Raw genomic sequence first — 21,781 nt, 5'->3', positions numbered from 1 at the left:
ATTGCTATTATTTGTGAATGTGGCAATTCGTATATTAATTCTGGACCAATGATTAATAACGCATTTGAAATAAATAAACGTATTGTTGCTGTGATGCGTCTATTGGGCATCGGAATAAATGGGATAAATTTTTTCTGTGGATTAATGGATTTAGCATGCAAATTTTACGACCAAACTTTTGCGGGATGTTTTACGAATTTACAGATTGCAGCCGAAACTGTTTGTAAGCTCAGTATGCAGCAAGCTATAAATGAAGAAAAAGAGCTTACATTAAAGAAAGAAAATTCGGAGACAAATTTGACTGTTAGCGGCGATGGTACCTGGAAAAAACGTGGCCATACTTCCCGTTTTGGAGTAGTTACGCTGGCAGGAAAATACAGCAAGAAAATTCTTGATTCATGCGTAAAATCTACATATTGTCAGAGTTGTGTTTTTGGAAGAAAAAAAAAAGATAGCGAACCTGAAGATTATGAGGAATGGCTATCATTACACGATGAAGAATGTGATGCCAATCATAAAGGATCTGCCTCAAAAATGGAAGTGGATAGTGTAAAAGACATGTTTGGTCGTTCCATTAGTAAATATGGTGTAAAATATACCCGCTATATTGGTGATGGTGATAGCGCTACCCACAAAGGACTTATAGATTTGAATCCTTATGATATTCCTGTTGCTAAATTGGAATGCTATCTACATGTGAAAAAAGAATGGGAACACGTTGCCGAAGTGTAAAGAACATTAATAAGAAATTAGGAGGAAAAAGTAAAACATCACAAAAGTTAACTGTAAATTTTATAAATAAACTCCAAAAATATTATGGTTTAGCAATTATGAGGAATCAAGATAATGTAGATGAAATGTATAAAGCAATCTGGGCAACATTTTATCATTTCTGTTCAACTGACAAAAACCCAAATCATAAAAATTGTCCAGAAGGCGCTGAAAGTTGGTGCGCTTATCGCCGCGCGGAAGCTGAAGGAATCACTAGTACATTTAAACACGATTACCTCCCACTGGATCCAGAAGTACAAGAAGCTATAAAACCTATTTATGAAGACTTATCTCGATATGAATTGCTTGATAGATGTAAAGGTAACAATACTCAAAACAACAATGAAAGCTACAACGGTTTACTTTGGCACTTTTCACCCAAGCATCTTCATAATGGCTTCAAAACTATTGAATTGTCAAATAATTTTGCAACGGCAATATTTAATGACGGTTATTCGTCAATTTTGAAGATATTCAATGTAATGGGAGTGATAGTTGGACCTGCAGCAAGAGATTTTGCGGCTCTTAAGGACGACACGAGAATACGAATCGCTGATTATCGCCAAAGGGCTTCTTCAAAAGAAGGTCGATCATCTCGAAGAAAAGCTTCTTCAGCTGAACAAGCCCTTTTCGAAGAAGAGAAAGGTGTATTATATGGCCCTGGAATAGCAGATTAGCTGTAAATATGATTTTAAACCACTTATAACAGTGGAAACGATCATTTTATCTTTAAACGCGTTTTTCTCGAAACAGCATTTTCCGAATTTGCTGCAGTGATTACTCAAAAACAAATGATCCGATCACTATCGAATTTTTTTACATGTTCTATATATAGTTCTCCGTACAATGACCTATCGATTTTTTGATCTGATCAAAAATCGAATTTTCTGGCCACAAACGACCAAAATTTTAGGTAAAATTCGACTATTTTTTTAAAACGCCGCCATATTGTCAATTTTTGATTTTTTTTTTTTTATCGTAGGTCATTGTACAGACAATATTATCTAGTTTAACGAGATATTTTTTTAGATTTCATCCACGGAGAAGGCCGGAATCACTGCAGCAGTGAAGGACCTTTTTTTTTTCGCGCCGTTAGAGATCGACGATAACTTAAAAAATATTTAATTTTTTTCTACAAAAATTTCATTATGTATTCTTAAAACATGTATAAATATATTCTTAAAATTTTAAAATAATTGATAAAGTATTTTTTTTAATAAAAATTCCCAAAAATCACGTTTTTTTTAGGCCGTTACACTAGGTGTGCCCCTTAAGCAATGACCTTGTATCTTGAGAACAATTTACATTTTTAAAGATATAAGCTTATCCTGATGTTACACTCGTCAAGATCTTTCATTTGAGTACCCACATGAATTTTTCATATATTTATATATATTACATATATGTATATATGAAAAATATATAAAAAATTGATGTGGGTACTCAAATGAAAGCTCTTGATGAGTGTAACATCGGGATGAGCTTATATCCTTAAAAACGTCAATCGTTAAGGAAATACAGTGCAATTTAACAAAAGTTAAACAATTATATTGATATAAATATTTAAAAAATGAAATTAAAATCAAGATTGATGTCTCTGAATTCTTACTCAAAAATATTTATTTTTCCTCGAAAGAACTAAAAAATAATATTTTATTTGTCACAATGAGGATCTTTTGTCACACGACCCTTTCATGAATTTACCGTAATCGCAGTAAGGGAACGGCAGTGCATGGGGGTTGGCAAGCCAGCTTTAGAGCCCAGTATAAAATGTATAAATGCATAAATACATGAGCGAAACCGAATTTCGGGAGGGATGAGACTCGAACAAGCTTGCGATTCGCACATATTCATCTCATCCTTAACCTTTTTTACTTATTTTTCTTGTGCTTTCGTTCCTCATACTTTATACCGATACGTAGTAGTAATAACGCAGCAGCCAGGAGCCAACAGCCAGAGCTTTCCTAGGCATTATCCCACCCCAGTGAATTTTCGGTCTCAGCTTGCGAAAAGGGGTGAACCTTTTGAATTTTTATTATTTTTCATCCCTCTTTCTAAATTTTTTTTTCACATACTTCCCGACTGGCTAGAGGTTTACCGACCGGGTACTAGACACTCGGGAATTTTGGGCTGTCTATACTGTAACTGGCCGCAACAATGTAAGCGACAAGTAATTAACCTGCCAAGTATCTCAAATATTCAAAGAAACATCCGCCGAAATTTATCTCCAAGAAAATTTATAAATTTATGGCTGAATAAATTTTTTATTGTCTGCAGTTATGTTATAATCGATATTATATTAATCGGTGATTAATATGGAACTCTTTCCCTTTTATTCACGAGGTCACTCGTCAATTTATTACAACTTATTATCATCTTTTGAATAATTTACTAAATGCCACATTAAATACTTTATTTTTTAAATCATTTTAATTATAAGTTACATTTATCAAAATTTAATACAGAATTTTTGAAAGATTTTATTTTATGAATACAAAATTTAGAACGACCCTAATTTCAGAATTTCAAGATCAATGAGCTAGAAAATTTTTTATATGGTGAATTTGAAAATAATCAATTTATAAATGAACAGAAAATATTTTTTATGATAGATTACTTTAGATATATTTGATTCATGATTATTGGAGTGAAAAATTATTTAAAAAAGTAGTTTGATCATATTTTAGCCAAAATTTAAATTCTAAAAAATTCTCAAAAATTTTAATTAAAATTGACAAAAACTTTTATTGTAAAAAATTAAATTCCCTACAAAAATGCTTTTTGTTTTCTATCTCTTGTATTTAAGCCAGATTTTGAATTAAAAATTTTTCCGAATATTTTTCTCCAAATTGTTGGATAAAATCTCGACTTTTTTTGTTTCAAAATAGTAAAATGCTTTATTAAAAATCTAAAATTTGTAAGTAGAAATATTTTTCTCTGTATCTAATTAAATTAAAGTGTCAAATAATTTTTTTTTAATCACTTGAATCAAAAGATAAATTTAAAAAATTAAAATTCACGAATTTTTTCCAAATTTTTTTCGCCTACTTTCAGTAAAAATTTTTCCAACCTAAGGTGTCACCAAATCCCACATATATTAGGCAGAAAAAGCCACTCAGACAAATTAGTCGGTCCCTCCCGTTCCAAAATCTCCATTATTGTTCTTCCACTCAACCTTCGGCATTATTTATGCGTGTACAGTATTTTTTCAGTACAACCGGGTAAGAATGGAAACAATATGTCAAGTGTAAGGGTTCGAGGGTAGTTTCTTGTAGGTATCCCGTTTGTGTAATATTAACAGTATATTACCTCACCAAGTATCATGATTTTAAAGGCGAGTCGACCCCAGTCCAGGTTTAATTTATCAGACAGATGTAAAAAAAGCCGGATAAATTTCATTGATTTTACACCCTAGTTCTGGAGCTCTCGCCGAGGAAACTTAGATTTAGGTATTTTTGCACAATCACTGAATCAAGGGGACTGTAAAAAGGGCAAAGGCTATAAGTAACACGCCGTCTGTTAGTACGAGAAAATGCCTCCAGGGCGAGCGGTGATTTAGAGAAATTAAAAGTTTAATTCATGTTGGGGATCCGCGAGGGCGTTTGTCCTTCCCCCTGCTGAGAACTCAAGGCTTTTTAAATAAAAAGTATTTCCTCGAAGAAACCGCGTTTGTATTTATCCATCCCGGCCGACCATCTTACAACAATTCTAGTCCGAAGGGGGTGAACAGTCCTGGTTAGTTTTAAGTTACCCAGCAAGACTTACATCTCACTTGCAATTTTTCTTTCACCCTCCTAACGCTAATAAACCATCGAGAACTGAAAGGCCAGCAGTCCTCTAACTCTTATATGATCTATCGCTCCTGATAAATCACTTTAGTGACAACCGAAAATATAGTTTCGATAAATATTACGGCCGGGGCAGTTTTGGGCAAAAAAAAAAAAATAATTTCTTTTTAATAATTTTATATTGAACGTAAAAAAAAAAAAAAAAAAAAATAATTTTGAAAATTTCTCCAACTGTCAGCCGAAAAAAATTAATTATTAATTACACAAAACAATATTAAGCTCCAATTTTCAATACGGAAGTTCCCATTAGTCTAATGAAGAGATTAAAAATTAAATTTAGTAAAAAAATTATTTTTTTTTAAAGTTATCGTGTTTGTCCCTCTATAAAAATTTAAAAATCTACACCAAGCTATTAAAACCAATTTTTTATGTTAAAATAATAATTGATGGGTTTAAAAAAATTTTGATAAGTTCAGATCACTGATTTTTAGATTCTACTGTGCAATATATTATTTTTCAGCAGATATTTTATCGGAAATAAATTTTTTAGAGATTAAAAAAAGTTTGTAGACTGAATGACCTTATTAGCAGAATTAAATTCCGATATCAATGGAAAAATGAGTGAGTTTAATAACTGGTCATCTACTTTTGCGTTAAAAAAAGATATTTGAGGGAATTTAAATGATTATTTATTAGTCGGTGATAAATTTAAAGAATATAGAGGAAATTGTTATAGTCAAATATACCCATATAACCCATAAGTTGCTTCTTAAATCTCCCGGGCATTGCTTTTAGTCTGGGCAGAGTACACAAACTCCCACCAATAAATTCCCATCATCAGGTATACGCCTCCTAGAAATAAATCATCAGAGTAAGTGAATCTGAATTGAATTAAATGAGTAAATATTGCGGTTGGGTAGTAAAAAAAATTTTTTATTAGAAACCGGTTAGCTAAAATATTAAATTCAAAGATTTAGATTTTTATTATCATCTTCAATGTTGTAAAAATTTTTACCAATTGCTGAATGATTAATTTCAATTTTAAATAAATTAATACAAATAATTTTTCAAAATTATTACATCCAAGTTATTTACGGTACTTATTTTGGCGGCGAGGAAATAAGAAATTTATAGAATGTCCTGATTAATAAAAAAAAATATTCTAGAAAAATATCTCGGCTGAACTAACTTATGTCCATAAAATACTTGAATCAGTAATAAAAAAAGTATATTTAAAATCCATTCGTAAATTTACGGCTCTTTTTCCCGACGCCTACGGTTACGGCAGCTCCGCAGTAAGAACTAAAACATCCTTTGCATATACACAAATATACAGAGTTATCTTACTCTTTTGCTGTAGGGTTGCCGGGTCCCTCCTAAATCATGCTAGATTTGTTTGTGCAGATGCTGCGTGCGGTAGCGTCCCAGATAGCGCAGAAGCACGATTACATAATTAATAGACAAAAGAAAGATAATTTTTTTTGTGGAGACCGATAAATAAAGGAAAACAGGGTATCGATTGCCCGACAAAAGATTTTGAGCCTTAGAAATTCTATTTCTGGCACGTACTCTTTAGCTTGGAGCCCTGGAACCCTTTCGACCCTTTAGCGATAAATTCCCATTGTCCACCGAATTCCTTATCTAAATTATTAATTCATAAATATTTTTAGTTTTAGCCCAAGCAGCCCATTACTCTCCGGTAAAATATTCCTCTTTATATTTATATTTATTGATATAAAAAAGAGTAGAGTGGAGTAGAGAACAAAATTTTTAGCCCAATAATATCGCGGTGTATTTTCTCAGTAGGTTTTGCTTCACTTGCTCGCCTATAAATCAGTGGAAATTTGTTATGCCCGGCACGCAGATGGTTTTGTTATATGAAAATATGTGCCGCATAGGGATGCCGTAAGTATCCCTCGGTAAAACACATCCCTTATACCTTCTTCATCCTTATTCATTCTATTTTTCTCTCTCTAGGAGAGTTCATACCTACGTACAATCCGTACATTTAAAACACACCACTTTTCTCATTTTAATTCTCATTTTACCAAACACACCCTACTGTCCTTTCTCAATCTTGTAAGGGAGTCTTTTTAGCTTGAATTCGAACTGCAATTTTTTTAATAATGATTTAAAAATTTTTCCCATTGAAAAAAATTTTTTTTTTTAAGCAAACAGCAAAAATAATTTTTTTAAAATTCAACATTTTAGTTCAAAAAATTTTATCAACAGTAAATAGTGTCTTAATAATAATATTAAGTATAGTATTAATACTTCACTGAAAGAAAGAAAGTCTTGAGTCAAGTGTAAATATTTTTAAATCAAGAAATGTTTAAGGAAGATTGAAAATTTCTTGAATGAAGTTAAATTTTTTTAAGCCAAAAAAATTTTTTCTGGCTCCAAAATAATTTCGGTCTTCCTTACAATTTTCTTGGTTCAAGAAATTTTTTTTTTCTGTGTTGGAATAACATTTGTTTTGTTTACGGTAAATATATTGCTAGTAGCTTGAAATTAAATTGCAATTCTAATTCCAAATAAAAATTTTCAAATTTTTTAAGAGATTACTCTATTTAAATTTTTTTATGATATAAAAAAATAAACTTACAGAGTGACAGGTTCTTCTGGACTGGACGGTGAGGTGATTGCCACAGGGGTAGGCCGCATCAACGTGCCAGGCGATCTGCCCCGTTCATCCACCTGAAAAAAAAATCGACTCGATAAAAAATCCACTTTGTCACAAAAATAATCTTAATATTTCACCGAAAAGGTTAGGGAGGTCGTACTTTTTAGTTATTTTCTCCACTCAATCCAACCGATTGATTCGCCCTCGACTCACCCCGGAATTTTTATCGCTTCGGAACTCCCCTTGCGTTTAGTGGAATCGTGTGCAACAGGTAGAACCCTACCTGTCCTCACAAGAGCAACCAGACACAGTCGGGTTTGCTCTCCACGCGAATCACTGCCTGAGTTATCATTTCACCCTCGATTTATAACCTATTCGATTTATCCGAGCCTGCACGCGACGAGTCCGCTTTGCAACTCGCTTCTAAAATTTATCAAATAACTATTTAATAGAAAAATATAATTCTGCACTTTGCAGAGTAACAGAGATAAAATATATTTCGAAAGGGAAAAAAAATCCCCGCGTGATTTGCATTCCTCGGGTCTCGTCGGCATAAAAATTCCAGGGCGATAACTTCCTTTGTTCCTTTCCCTCTGTGGCCACGGTTTCAAGTCACCCCTTCTCTATTTTTCCATCTTCTCCTCCCACTTCTTCACTACCACAGGCTTCGTCAACCACCGAGGCGATCACTCTCCCCAAAATTCATTCCTCTGCTGTCTGACTTCTTTATCCTCATCCTCACTCTCATTTTTTTATTATTATTGTTGTTGCTCCCTCTCCTCACCCCGAATCTCTAAAGCTTATATTACATTTTTCCTTGATTAAAGGTGAGTGGCTCTCTTACCTGGCAGAACAATTTTTTAGGATGCATTTTTCGCTAATTAAAATTTAAAACAACATTCTTTTGTAAATAATTAAAATCTATTTGCATAAAAGCCGCAATAGTTTTTTTTTATAAATAAATATTTTAATGAATTTTGTTAAATTGCATTGTACTTTCTTAAATATTGATATTTTTAAAGATATAAGCTCATCCTGATGTTACACTCATGAAGAGCTTTCATTTAAGTACACACATGTATTTTTGATATATTTTTAATATATACATATATACAATATATATAAATATATGAAAAATTGATGTGGGTACTCAAATGAAAGCTCTTGATGAGTATAACATAGGGATGAGCTTACATCTTTAAAAATGTCAATAGTTCACGAGATACGAGGTCATTTCTTATCTCTCTTAATAAAATTGATCATTACATTCAAAAATTTCATTTAAAAAAATTTTGAGAATTGTTCTGATATTTTTTTTCTTTCCATGGATAAGAAAAACATTGAACACGCTCAAAAAAGTTTTTTTTACCTCGACATTTCACTAGTTAAATAAAATCCGATCATATTTATCGGAGATAGAGATAGAAAATCGAGATGTAGGATCGAAATGTAATTAAGAGGGCAAATAATTCGACTCGGCAAACTCGAGAGCATTGGGGATCAAAGAAGAACACGGGCACCTAACCCGCGACGTGACGACGTCGTCCAATTCAAGGGATCCTGCTACCCTTGCTATCAGATGTGAGGTGAGGAAAAGGACTCATCCTTTCAAGGAAAAAGCTAGGATTTAAAAGCTGGGAATCCAGAACCTTGGATAAATATTTCCGTCAAGTGACCGATCCGGGTCTCATGATTCAAAGAGCAAGGAAGAGCGGCCCCTTCCCCATTCCAGCTCCGCAAAGGTAAAATCGAATATAAGCTTCGGGCAGATTAAAATACGAAGTTTAATCTGTGAAAGTTGAGACTGGCCAGTGTATTTGCGTTAGGTTACGTCGTTCCGCGTTTAATCAGCCATGCTAGACCGAGAGGGTGTTTGAGGATGAAAATTCGGCATGGGGAGGCCTTTGCCAAAGAGTCTCGGACTCTGCAGTAAGCGGATTGACTTCTCTGCGACTACCTCCTACTCTTTGGCAGCTCCGAATTCGCTGGAATAGGTTTCCTCCTTCCCCTTCCTCTTCCTCTTTCCACTGAGGCCTCTTTCTGCGCCCTGAAAAAAGGGATGTCGATAGCGTGACAGATTACCTACTGTATTTTCCAGCACATACATCAAATATTTCGCTCCTTCAATGGAAACCTAACTAGAACTTGAGGTACGGCTTTGAGTGCTGGCTTCTTAATTGGTGCTGGCGTCGAGGGGTGTTACGCTGAATTATTATCCAAATTTGAATTGAATAGGCGGTTCGATAAAAATTTCTATTCTAAGCGCACGGAAAAAAAATTTTTTGGGACAACATAAGCCAGTCAATTGTTATAACAAATGTTATTGAAATAATTATTTCCAATAAATAATTAGTTTGTCAGATAAATTTCCAAAAAAAAATTTTTTCCAAGACAATAACTAGATTTTTGAGCTCGAAGTTGTATTTTGAGCTTCTGGAGCTATTAGCTTAGCAATAAAAAAATTTTTGAGCTTTTTGAACTTTAATATAACAGAAAATTCCAGGGATATCTTTTAGAGACAACCATATCCAGGATTTTTAAATTTTTACAACAATAAAAAAAAATTGTAAATTATAATTTCAATGAAAATTTTGGAGAAAAGCTTTTCAGAATTTTACAACTATTTTTAGCAACAAAATAATTTTATTGCAGCCACAAAATGAGCCGAGTTGGGTAGCTAAATTATTTTTCTGTCCTAAAAAAAATCATCTAGTAAATTTAGTAAAAAATTGGTTTGCTATTGCAACTTGACTAATTTTTTTTTTGGAAAATAATAAATTTGTTGCTGTAAATATTTTCACTTTTTACAAAATATTTTCCAGTCTTCCCGATTTTAGTTATGTTTTTTTTGGTCCTAATTCCGAGGTTCGTAGTTAATGTTAGAGTCTTTAACGCAGTGTGTTTTGGAACAGAGAGTGGCTTCGCGAGTAATAGTACTTGCCTGGGTTATATTTGGGATTAAGACGCAGAAGTGGAACCCTAGGACTCTGCGGTTAAACGGGGGTGTCTAACTCCCATGGCATTATCTCAACAAATCTAATCTCGTGTTTATAAATGTCTTGTTTTCTGGAAAAACTTAGCAAAGCTTCAAGGGAAGGATTTTTAGGTAGAAAATCGAGGTAAAATTTGGGGCGTGAGTAGTTGAACTATTGATATGGGCTAGTTGGTAGGTTATTGATTTCTAAATGAAGAGGTGGATCCTCTTGGTGAGTCGACAGAGCGGTAAGGCCTGTTATTACAGACTACAAGAGCCTCCCCTTAAACTAGAGGGTGTAATCCCTTAAGAGCAATAATAAGAATCCTTTTCCCTGCTAAGCCGAATCCCGACTAAAACTGGTGCGTTAGCCCACAAGAGACTTTACTTAATTCCGTGGCTTCCTACTAAATCGTTGTGGGATGGCATGCTAAAAATCACAAACTGGCTTTTTAAATTGTATTTTGGGATTCGTTAATGTCGAGGATGGGAAAGTCTTACACCTTGTAGCGTTAGTGGGTAGTAAAAAGATGTCACGTAGCCAAGGGATGGTACGGAGAGAATACTGATTCATTATTCTATCTGGGTCGAGTGATTAGCATGCAGTGTTTGTTCTTTTGAAGAAATTTTTTATAAATTATGTAAGGACTTACCAAATGCTGGAAAGTCCATCATATTTTTTCTCAATTTTTATTTAATTAATTAAAAAATATTAATGAATAAATTTTTTACATTTTAAAGTCGATAGATTTACAATTTTTTAGAAAAAATAAATTAAAAAAAATTTTAGCAAAATTTTTACTAAAAAATCAATTTTTCTTTAGAAAGAATTTAATAATCAAAGTATTGCAATTTTTTTTTATTTTGTAAGGTGTAATATATTTTTTTTTTTAATTAAATGGACGTTTAATTTAATTAATAATTGCAAATATATTTAATTTGAATCATTTGCGCTGAAGTTATGCAATTTTAAAAATTTTTCTGTTGGTTATTTTAACGTAGACCGGATAAATAGTAAAAAAAAAAAATATTTTTCATTTTTTTAACAATCTGATGGTCGTTGATGCGTGCACTGAGGAGAGTGAAAGTCTGTGAGTGTCAGTGAGTGGTAAAATAAAACAAAAAAAAAAAGGAAATGGTTAAATTTTAACTCTCATTCGATTAAGATTTCTAAGAATAAAAGTAGTGGGTGGGAGGTTTCTCATCTTGCTAGCACGGAAGAGTCTGCCTTGGAAGGGGTGCCAGAGATCCGGATTTAAGGCGTCGTCCGTGAAAGCCCTCTAGAGGCGGTTGAGCTGGGGTTCTCTCTCTCGAGAAAGAGAAAATCGCTGGGGGTAGAAAAAGGAGGAATAAAGAGGAGTCTTTTAGGAATGGGACAGGAGGTAAAATAGGGTGGTTAGACTACCGGGGGTGAGTAGTCGGTGGTGCTCCGACATGGACGTGTTAGAGTGTAAGTGCTAAGATCTCTGAGTGCATTAACATGCCTCCGAGGCAACTTGAATACAACCCTTCTTACAACTCGAGTTACTCCCCAACAACCCCCTCGCCCTTTCTTAAGACTCTTTCTCTTACCGGTTGGGCATCCACAATTCCTACTTAATTATATTAAAAATCCTTTCTACTATTCTTATCCTACAAATTTCATTCTCTTGTTACTGTTATCAAAAAAAAAAAAAAAAAATATCATTTTATCATTATTATCAATATTCGTGATTAATTGACATTTTTGAAGATATAAGCTCATCCTGATGTTACACTCGTCAAGACCTTTCATTTGAGTACCCACATCAATTTTTCATATATTTATATATTTTAGATATATGTATATATGAAAAATATATCAAAAATACATGTGGGTACTCAAATGAAAGCTTTTGATGAGTATAATATCGGGATGAGCTTATATTTTTAAAATTTTCAATCATTAAGAAAATACAGTGAGACATTGACTAAAATTTTTTATTAAAAATTAAATCCGCTTTACGAAGTGTGTAATTAAAATTTTCCAAGGTTTGTAAAATTTTACCGTATCAACAGTACAAGTTACAAAATCCCTGCAGTATTTTTTCCAGCAAAATCCAGCCTTTGAAACTTGGAATTTCTTTTTTTGCACTTGATCGCTGTGACAAAAAAAAATAAAAACGCGGCGATAAAAGCGTAGGTACTTTACCGAAAAAACAAGCGACTATCAGAAGGAACTATGATAGCAGCAGGGTGGCATGAGCATCAACGAGGCAGAGTAAACCCGAAAAGGGGCACAAAGCCCTTGATAGATGGATAGCCACGGGGTTTGTGGGCGTCCAGCTACAATCTGGCGTAGTGACCACCTGTTGACTTACCTGTCCACCCTTTCTTCCTTTCTTTTTGGGCAGTCCATGCACGTACTCGAATTATTTTTCCCTCGTCAAACCTCGTGCACAATAAAGTAAAATAAAAAGCAACCTGTGCAGTAGTCAAGCAAAAAATTCTTTTCAATACTCGGTGACTATCAAACGCGAGCTTGCTGGACAGCAGTGGTGATCTGTCGGGAATCGAGTAGCTTCTTTTTTATTATTTTATTTTATTTTATTTTATCCTCCGCTCATACAATTCACATCGTGGGGAATGAAGGACGTGCCGTGCGACGTGGATGCATTATAGCCCCTGGCAACTAGATCGTTCCATTTTGTTGTTTGTCTCTTGTCGTCGTTTGCCTCACGGCAAAATGCACCCCCGTTTAGGTAAAAGGGGCGAGGGGATGCGCTACTGTTATGTGCTCACTATCTGTGCTTCCCATGACTCTCTTGTCTCTGCTCTTCATACTCGTGCTATTTATTCTATCGTATTTCTGTTTGAGAGTATTTATATTTATATTTATATCTTTATTCTTTTTTGTCCAATAAAGCTACTACTTTATTTATTTAAGCGATTCAGAGCGTCAGGAGCTCTTTGACACGCCACACATCCTTTCTCTATTAATAGAGCTCGTTATTGTTCTTATGAAGTCAACTCGCTTCGTGATGTTGTTAGTGCTATTAACTGAAATCTATTGTCACGCTGAAGTCAATGAAGAAACTTCATTCAACAAAACACTATATTAAGCGTGTTCATGCGTGTCATTTTACAGTAAATCAAATTTTTTTTTTTTTTATACAATTTTAATATATAAAAAAAATTTTTTAATCTAAACTCTCCCTCGCCCAAAAAAAATTTTTTTTTTTATCGAAAATCGTGCTATAAAATTTTTATGTCCATAAAAATTAAAAAAAAAAAAAAAGTTTCTTCTCCGAAAATTACTAATTTTACCAAAATTGGATCAAAATTAAATTATAATAATTTAAATGACAAAATTATTATTTATTTGACCGACTTTTCGATTTTTTAATCTAATTTTCATGAAGTATGATCACTTGTAATTTTTACTAATTATTATAATTATACTGCAGTAATTATTACTGAATTTGTAACGTAGAATTCTATAACAAAAATTAATTATTATTGAAATTTATATAAAAGTTTAATTACTTAATGACATAGCGCATTAATATTCTTGAGTTCGATAGTTTTTAAGTTATAAAAAGCATTTTTTTTTTAAAATCATGACAGATTTTTGTCATGATACTTAAAAGGAAGTAATTATTCAACCTTTATAATTTAATTTTTAATTGTTATAGATGAAATTAGATATGAGAGCAGGTATTTAATTTAAAAGGTTAATTGACGGGTAATGGAGCCTTTAGGTTGCGTCATTGTGATAGAAATCTAAATTATATTCATTGAGTGGTCAAGTTCCCTGTTATGATTCATAAAGATAAGAAACTGCTTTTATTTTAAATTATAAAAATTAGTGTTCTTTAGTTTGAACCTCTATTTTCTAAGCATATATTGATTAGTTAAGTATTCTAGAGAGAAATGCTTCTTGTGACTTATTAGTAATCCGAAAACGTCCCGTCTATTATACATTCCGATTTGAAGATAACTTGCTTTCCATCCCTAAAACCTCCTTGATCCTGTGTCATCGCTTTCAAATTGCTTTGTCGACAACTTATTCTTTAGTCACTTAATTTTCAATTTAAAACTTTTAATTTCTCTCTTTTTAATATTAATCTATTATTCAATATTCCTAATTTCGATTAAGTCAACCTACATTTAATCTCACCTTCCGTTCTTAAAAAATCTCCCTAAATAATTTTTAAGAAGTTTTAAAAATTTCACTACTTTGCCTGAATCTCTTTAAAAGTCATCGATTTAAAAATCGCGAAAAAAGCAACTTCAAATGTTTAATTACCGTAAAAAAATAATCCTCGACTAATCAAGTACCAGAATAATTAGCGTTTAGTCTTCCTTAAAACTGAAAGTCCTTGATTTTAATTACTCAGTACAAGGACAAATTGAAATAACAACAACAACAAAAAAAAAAAAAAAAAAAAAAGGAAGTGACCGTTGACTTTGCGGTATTATCCCTTTGGCTAACATGCCCGAGAGAACATGAAGAGCTTCGTGAATTGATTTACTACCGCAGGAGTTAATTTTTTTCTAAACCCTCGGCTTGGTCATCCGAAATAAAATTCGCGAGCTGAAAAACGTACGGTAAGACCAAGTAGAAGTGGAATCGGAATTGGATAATTAAAAACAAACTGCGACGAGGAATCGCAGAATCGATTGATGTAAGAATTATGCAGATGTCGTTTCAAAACGAGAACGGGAAATTTTTCGAAGCGAGGGTGAGGATTGTCGAGAAGAGGGTTAACGATGGTAGAGGTTACAATTAGGCAAGGAGTCAATTCAATATCAAGGACCATTCGAGGAATATTCAACGATTGGTATTAAACGCCAGCGGGCCTTTTCTACCTTTTCCGAATAGAATCCCTGGAAGAAATGGGAGGGCTGATGAATTTACCCCTGGAGAGGAGGAGACTCGGTGCGAGTTTGGCTTTTGACTGAGCTTCGACGTGGACAGACCCGGTCCAAGGCCAATACCCTTGATACCAACCCTCAGTAGCATCGACGGAATTACCTACGGGTAATGAGTTTATCCGATACGACGGGGGTAATCTTCAACGTCAAGTCCTTTTTATTTGTTAGCTTTTTTCCTTCAATCTTTTTTCTCAGTAATATCTTTTGACGTTTATTTAATCAGGATTAATCTTATTTGGTAGAATATTAAGGCTACATTTTTCCTCTTATTTTTATTGTTAAGTTTTTTTTTTTTTTTTCAGCTGGGTAATTATAAGTTCGTTTGGAGAGTGATTGACTTTTGGAATTTTGAAGGGTAGTCAAGTGCAGAATACCTGAGGGTAGGTTAGTAGTTTGTTTGCGAGAATTTTTGACGTGACATTCTTAAGTTTGGAAGGGTTTTTTTAATTTTTGAACAAGTCTAAAATATTTAATTGTTTTTAGGGAGATCCACGCAAAGTTGTTGAATTTTTAAAACCCTGAAAATTTGTAAATTCAATCTACGTAGCCTAATAATTAAAAAACAGTAAATTTCCGGGATATTTAATTAAATAATAAGGTTTAAATTGTAATTTAAATTTTGCAGTTAACGATTTAAAAAAAAATTTGATTTAAAAATTAATTTAAAAATGTATAACAAATTTTCGTGGACATTCTTTACACTAGAAAGATACTTGGATCTCCTTAAACAAAATTCAGCATCAATAAACCCAACTGCGCTGTTCATATTAATTTAAGAGCAGTAAGTTGGCTAAATATTATAAAAGAAAATAAAGTCTCGGTTAATATTTATCCAGAGTGAGTGTAACTCATCGTGGAGAAGATAATCATATTAGCTCGGCTATAACTTGTCTATGCATAAGCATAATACCGTGAGGGTGAGTGAAGGGCGAGAGGATGGAACAGGAAGTAGCTGAAGGATACGAAAGAGAAGAGTGTCCTGGTGCTGGCGGATCCTAGCCAGGGATACTTCCATGTATACAATATGTATTTAATGTGTTCTACGTTCTCGGTTGTGTTGTGTGCTCCGCTGAGTCTGTAGGTCGCAGTGTCGCAGTGTCTCCGTTGGAGGAATAAGAGCAGTCTCCTCTTCTTGTTGCTCCTCTTACATCCCTTACTCACTCCATCTCGGGATTGTTCACACTGTGCACAAGAGTATTATACTCTCGATTTTCGTGCGCTTCCCTGTATCCTTGCTTCTGGTGCTTTTGCTTTGCTGCTCCGAGCTGGATCCACTCGAGAAGGTGCAACGTACAACGTTAATCAGCGTAATTGAATTAGCCGCTCGCTCGACTGTTGTAATTATGACTATTTATAATGATTCTATGTGGGAGCTGAATCAGTGAATTAGCTTCTGTATCTTTACATCAATGATATATTACTTATTACCCTTCTCTATCTAAAGTCAATCGTATTATCAAATCTTCTCTTTTAATTTTCTTCATTTTTTTGGATTAGTTATTAATTAAGAGGTCGAGACTAAAAAAATTGACTTTTAATAGACTTTTAATACTTTGTCTCAAATAGAATTTATAACCCTTAAAGTACCTTTTAGCTGACTATTTTTTTATTATTTTTAATGTTTGTAAAAAAAAATTTAGCTTAAATAAATTCTAAACTGTAATTTTGAAAAGGATAAAATATTTTATAAATGAACAGGGTATTTAGTCGAGATTTCAAGGGTTTGGTCTTTGAGACTCCCTTTTGGCACGCATCAGAAGTCGTACTTCATTAAGTTGGTAACACTTCTCCTTTTAACTCGGATCTGCGAGTGGCTTACACGATTCTAGAGATCTCGGAAGCTGGAGCTCTACCAGAGAACAAGAAAGAGATGCGTAAAAGCATAAAAGAGATGGCGAAGGAGCAAGAGACACCATGAGAGAAAGATTAATTGCATTCCGTCTTGAGGCGGCGTATTTTAAAGCAAACCACCGGGAGAGAACGAGAGAACCAGAGAATTAGGAAACCGTCTCCTCGAGCTTGAGGTAGAAAGGATGAAAAGAGAAAGGGGCCAGAAAAGACGACGCTAAATTCAGTGAGAGATTCCTGGCTGCCACTGATGGAGGGACTACGCCACTAGACGAGAAGACAGCGCTAGAGGCCTTGTTGTATTTATCATATAATTACCATAATAGAGCTCGAACCATCTCCGTCTCCATCCTATCCAGAGTATCTCACTCGATTATTTTACCAAAAGCCCCAACCACCGAATTTAACGTTACCTCCACCTCTGCTTCGATAATTTCTGATGGAACCTGTAAAACCTCTATTCCAAATCGCCCGTTCCCAAACCGCAAATTACAAACTCCTTGATACATTTTAATTCAAGCTTTTCTGCGTCCCTCTCTGCTGCATGGTCTGTGTGAATGATACAGCCCAAGCCTTCGAGCGTAACAGGACAGCTGACCTACGTCCTGGATCCGTTGATTTTAATGTCAAAATAACTAAGGGTCCAGTTACAACACAACGCGGAAAATTCGTTCTATAATCTGATTATTTGCTGGATTGAGTTTCTACTGTTTATAACCGGCGACAGTTCGTTTGTAAGCTGGGTATTGATACTTTGGAGCCAAAGTTGGTTGTAATTTATTTTTTCCAAACATGTGAAAAATTTTAATTCGAAATTAAAATTACAATTTTATTTCCTCGGCTTACCAGTCTGTAAGCGAAAAACTTTGGACTATTTTCGCCACCTATCGGCTAAACCAGACACTATTAACTGTCGATAACATTTTTTTTACCTAAAATTATCTAAAATATTAACTTGTTTTTTTTTTTTTTTAAATCTTTGAAGCTTAAATTTCTTTGTTATTTCCATCTCTTCTCAAATTCTCTTGTATTTTATTAAGTTTCTCAATAAATAAATCATTTGATATTCTTAATTTGCTCTTGTGGATACTGATAAAGTCATAAAATAGTCATCAGTAATCTAGAGCTTATAATAGATCGCTCGAAAATAGATTTTTAATAAAAGCGGAAAATATTTATAAGGACGAAAGTAGGTAGTGAATGAGCCAGCTTATTAATGATAATCGGTTTACTGTTGAATATAATTACAATTACTGGCAACGGATCTCGGACATGGGACATAGGGAATAGAAGCTTCTTAAGATATGTGCATACATGATAAAGTCAATGAGCCAAATATTGTCTGAAAAGTTTTATCCTTACTTTTTATATTTATATTTCTATTTCAGCGGGTAAGCTATTTATGGATATTATGTTCTCGTTTCGAGAATCTATTTTCGAGTCCTGTTTAGATTTCCCGTGAATATTGGCTCAGATATTCCACCCTCGAAAATTTGGTCCCCCGTCACGGGAAAACTAGCTTGTATCGATACGAATTCTAATAGAACGTCCAATAAAATTTTTTTTGTTTTCAATTCATTATTTTCACCCGATCGATTTTTTATAGAGTTCAATTTCATTTTATTTATTTATTAATTTTTTTTTTTTCATTTTTATCCCAAATGTTCTCTCAATGTATTAAATGATGATATTTTCGGTGAATATGGTTAACTAAGTGGAAAGATATTACTAAATAGTACACGAGTTCTTTGATGCTACTTACGGATCTATGAGCATCATGCTCTTTACTCGAGATAATTTACGTTAAATTAAAGGTTAACTAAATAATCCGACCGTCAATATCATGCGGGTCTTATCTCCAGTGATATTAATTATAATTTATAATCATAAAGTAAATAATAAATTCTGGAAAAAAAAATTTCGAAAGAAATTTTATAAATATTTATCTACAATAAAAAATTAACTGACCAATCAAGGTAATTGTCCCTACCACCTAATTCTGTCCCAACACTTCCAATAGATAATTTGAATTTCTCTCAGTTGAAAGCTTCTTCAAAAATAAATTTCTAAAAAAATATTAACCCGGTAAAAAAATCAATAGCATAAAATATGAAGTGCATCCCCCGATAGCGAATATACTCTTTATATTTTTACCCACCATAAGGTAAAAGCTCGATATATATTTATATATTTTTCGGATAATGTATAAAATGTATAAAATTTACGAAATGTATAAAACCAGTGGTTAATTCAGAGGGTGAGGGTAATTGGTGCAATTCGGGTGCGTACTCTCGTCGCCGGGCATAAACATGAGGGGTCTCAGGCTCAGGTGTCGAGGTAAAATGTAATAGGTCGCATCATCCCTGCGTGTGCCATTCCCTCGTCAACGACCAGCTATACCCGTGCCAGTAAGTAGTCTCTACTCTACTTCGCTGACTTTGCCCCCTGATCGATGTATAATACCTCTCAACTGAGGGTACCTCCCTCTTATCCACAACATCGATCCGAGTACATTTATTTTTTCCTGTCCCCTACGGAAAAAAGTTTCCAGCTCTAGCAATTTTTTCCTGCCCACTCCATGTTTAATTTTTCATGGATAAGTTTGTCGAGCCGGGTAATCCCTAATTTTTTGTTGACTCACCTTTTTTTCTTTGTTTTTTTTTTTTTTATTATTTTACCGCCGTAAATCATCGGGTAAGTGTACTTAATAGTGTTTGAAGAATTATGTGCGAAAATTACGGTATGAAAATTAAAATTTCCGGTCCGCAAGGGTTCAGACCAGGCTGTATAACCTGCAAAACCCTTTTTCCTCTTGTCCGTCATTTAAACTTAAGGGTCCAAGCTCTTTTACACTTTTAACCCCCTTCTCCTTTTAGGGAGCATTACACCTCTCGGAAGGTAACAGGAAAACCACTTTAAATATTTACTTTTCAATTAATTTACAAATATTATCTCAGTTATCATAGCATCATATTATAACTTCATTTGATATTTTTAAGAACTAATAGAATTTTTTTTACATGCATTTTTGATATATTTTTCATATATATAATATATATTTTAAAGATATAAGCTCATCCCGATGTTACACTGATCAAGAGCTTTCATTTGAGTACCCACATGCATTTTTGATATATTTTTCATATATACATATATATAATATATATAAATATATGAAAAATTGATGTGGGTATTTAAATGAAAGGTCTTGATGAATGTAATGTCGGGATGAGTTTATATCTTGAAAAATGTCAATAGTTCACAAGATACAAGGTAATTTCTTAATAATATAAATAATTTATCATATTAATAAGTTATAAAGCTAAAATAAAAGCAAGTTATTATTTAAATATTAAAAATACAATTTTGTATTTAATAAAAGTAAATGGTCCGAAAAAGTGAATGATCAAACCGAAATCTGCATAACTGATTACGGGTAAAAGTGAAAATGTAATAAAAAGTAATGAACTCTAGTAAAATGGCGAGGACGAGTTGGAGCCGGAAGATGGAATGAGTAAGTAGGAGTAGTATAACTAAGAGTAGATAGCGCCAGAATGAGAATAGGATGGTCAGCAGAGGCACAGCCAGCGCCCGAGTACATTATTTCTTGATGTCAAATAAAGCAATTAGCATGTGCCCTGACCAGGGTCCCGGGGCTGCGGACCGAGTAATCTGGCGTAGTCCCCGGCGTGTGCGACATCTTCATCAGCTCGTCTGCCCATCCCTTCCTTCATACGAACACACACTTACAGATTACTACACTGGGAGCCTGAGTATGAGCACGAGCACACACCCAAGAGACAGTGATAACTGAAAAGAGACCGAAATAATGAACAAGCCTTGCAGGAGGGAGACCAGAGACCGAGATGGCTTCCAAGGGAAATTTCACAAAGACTGACCTCCTCCTAATGAATGTTATATAACCCTTTTAATGCTTTACGCCTCTTAGATTTTTCAAAGCGCACTTTTCGTCTCAGTTACACTCCCCCGCACAGAAGAGACGCAGCTCTGTGTCTTGTCTTCTTCACTTTCGGATGTGGCAGAAGTAAAGGCAGAAGAGCCCACTTTTACATCCACATTTTCATCCTATTCAGTTTTCTCGGGCTCTTCGGGCTTCTACCTCTTTCACTTTTAGACAGCCTCAGAAGTGGCTTGCTTCTACGGCTCTAACGGCTTCCACCGCCGGCGAAACCCCAGACCCTTGGGGGTTGGTAATTATGTGGCGGGCGTAAATTAAGCTTGTTTAGATTGGGATTTTTATTAAGGACCTTTATGAGGTGCTGCAGAAGTGGAGCTGCAACACTTACTTTTTTAACAGCTTTTAATTTTATTACTTTTTTAAATTAAGTGCGATTTTATTCAAAAAAAAAAATTTTTTATTAAAAAAAACAAAATGAATTTAAATATTTTTATAAAACTTTGAAATTCAAAAAAAAAATTTTAATTCTCTATAAAAAAGGTCATTATATTTTTTATATCTCTAAATTTTGATTAAAATTTTCCACAAATAATTTTTCTTAAAACAAAAAAAGAAAAATTGATGAAAAAAAATTTTTTTAATTAAAAATCGCGTCAATAATATAAATTACATGAAAATATAAGCAAAATTCAAAGTTCAGCGATCGGAATTATCCACGTGTGAGTAAGCTAAAGATACCCCAAAGTCGTGAATTGACAAAAGTACCTACATCCGTGTGAATAGATAAAGAGATGTATTATATGTTGTAAGTTATATATAATATGCAATGTAAGTGCAGAAAGGGTGAATGTAGAGGGTGGCAAAAGAGCCAAGGTGCTTTCGATTTGCAACAAATCATTCAAGCATTTACGCCCGGCTGCCCGCCCAGTTGAATTAAACTTTCGTAGAACTCGCGAGTTAAG

General features: G+C 33.8%; 2 protein-coding genes across 2 annotated transcripts in view; one reads left to right on the top strand and one right to left on the bottom strand.

Moving 5' to 3' along the window:
- The window catches only part of LOC141531701 (uncharacterized), a 194,872-nt gene that overhangs the window by 23,216 nt on the left and 149,875 nt on the right, over positions 1–21,781 (bottom strand). Inside the window, exon 5 of the mRNA XM_074249637.1 lies at positions 7,165–7,256. Within this exon, the coding sequence (XP_074105738.1) occupies positions 7,165–7,256 (92 nt within the window). The remainder of the gene's footprint in view (positions 1–7,164; positions 7,257–21,781) is intronic.
- LOC141531702 (uncharacterized) lies at positions 438–2,039 on the top strand. Its single transcript, XM_074249638.1, has 2 exons — positions 438–1,450; positions 1,801–2,039. The coding sequence occupies exon 1, from the start codon at positions 684–686 to the stop codon at positions 1,446–1,448; it is 765 nt and encodes a 254-aa protein (XP_074105739.1). The 5' UTR covers positions 438–683; the 3' UTR covers positions 1,449–1,450; positions 1,801–2,039.

The sequence above is a fragment of the Cotesia typhae genome, unplaced genomic scaffold, assembly GCF_013202065.1.
Source record: "Cotesia typhae breed Kobodo isofemale line unplaced genomic scaffold, CoteBio_Ctyphae contig_50, whole genome shotgun sequence".
NCBI classification, from domain to species: domain Eukaryota; kingdom Metazoa; phylum Arthropoda; class Insecta; order Hymenoptera; family Braconidae; genus Cotesia; species Cotesia typhae.
The sequence above is the reverse complement of the archived record's forward strand: the minus strand, read 5'-3'. Positions and strand labels throughout refer to the sequence as shown.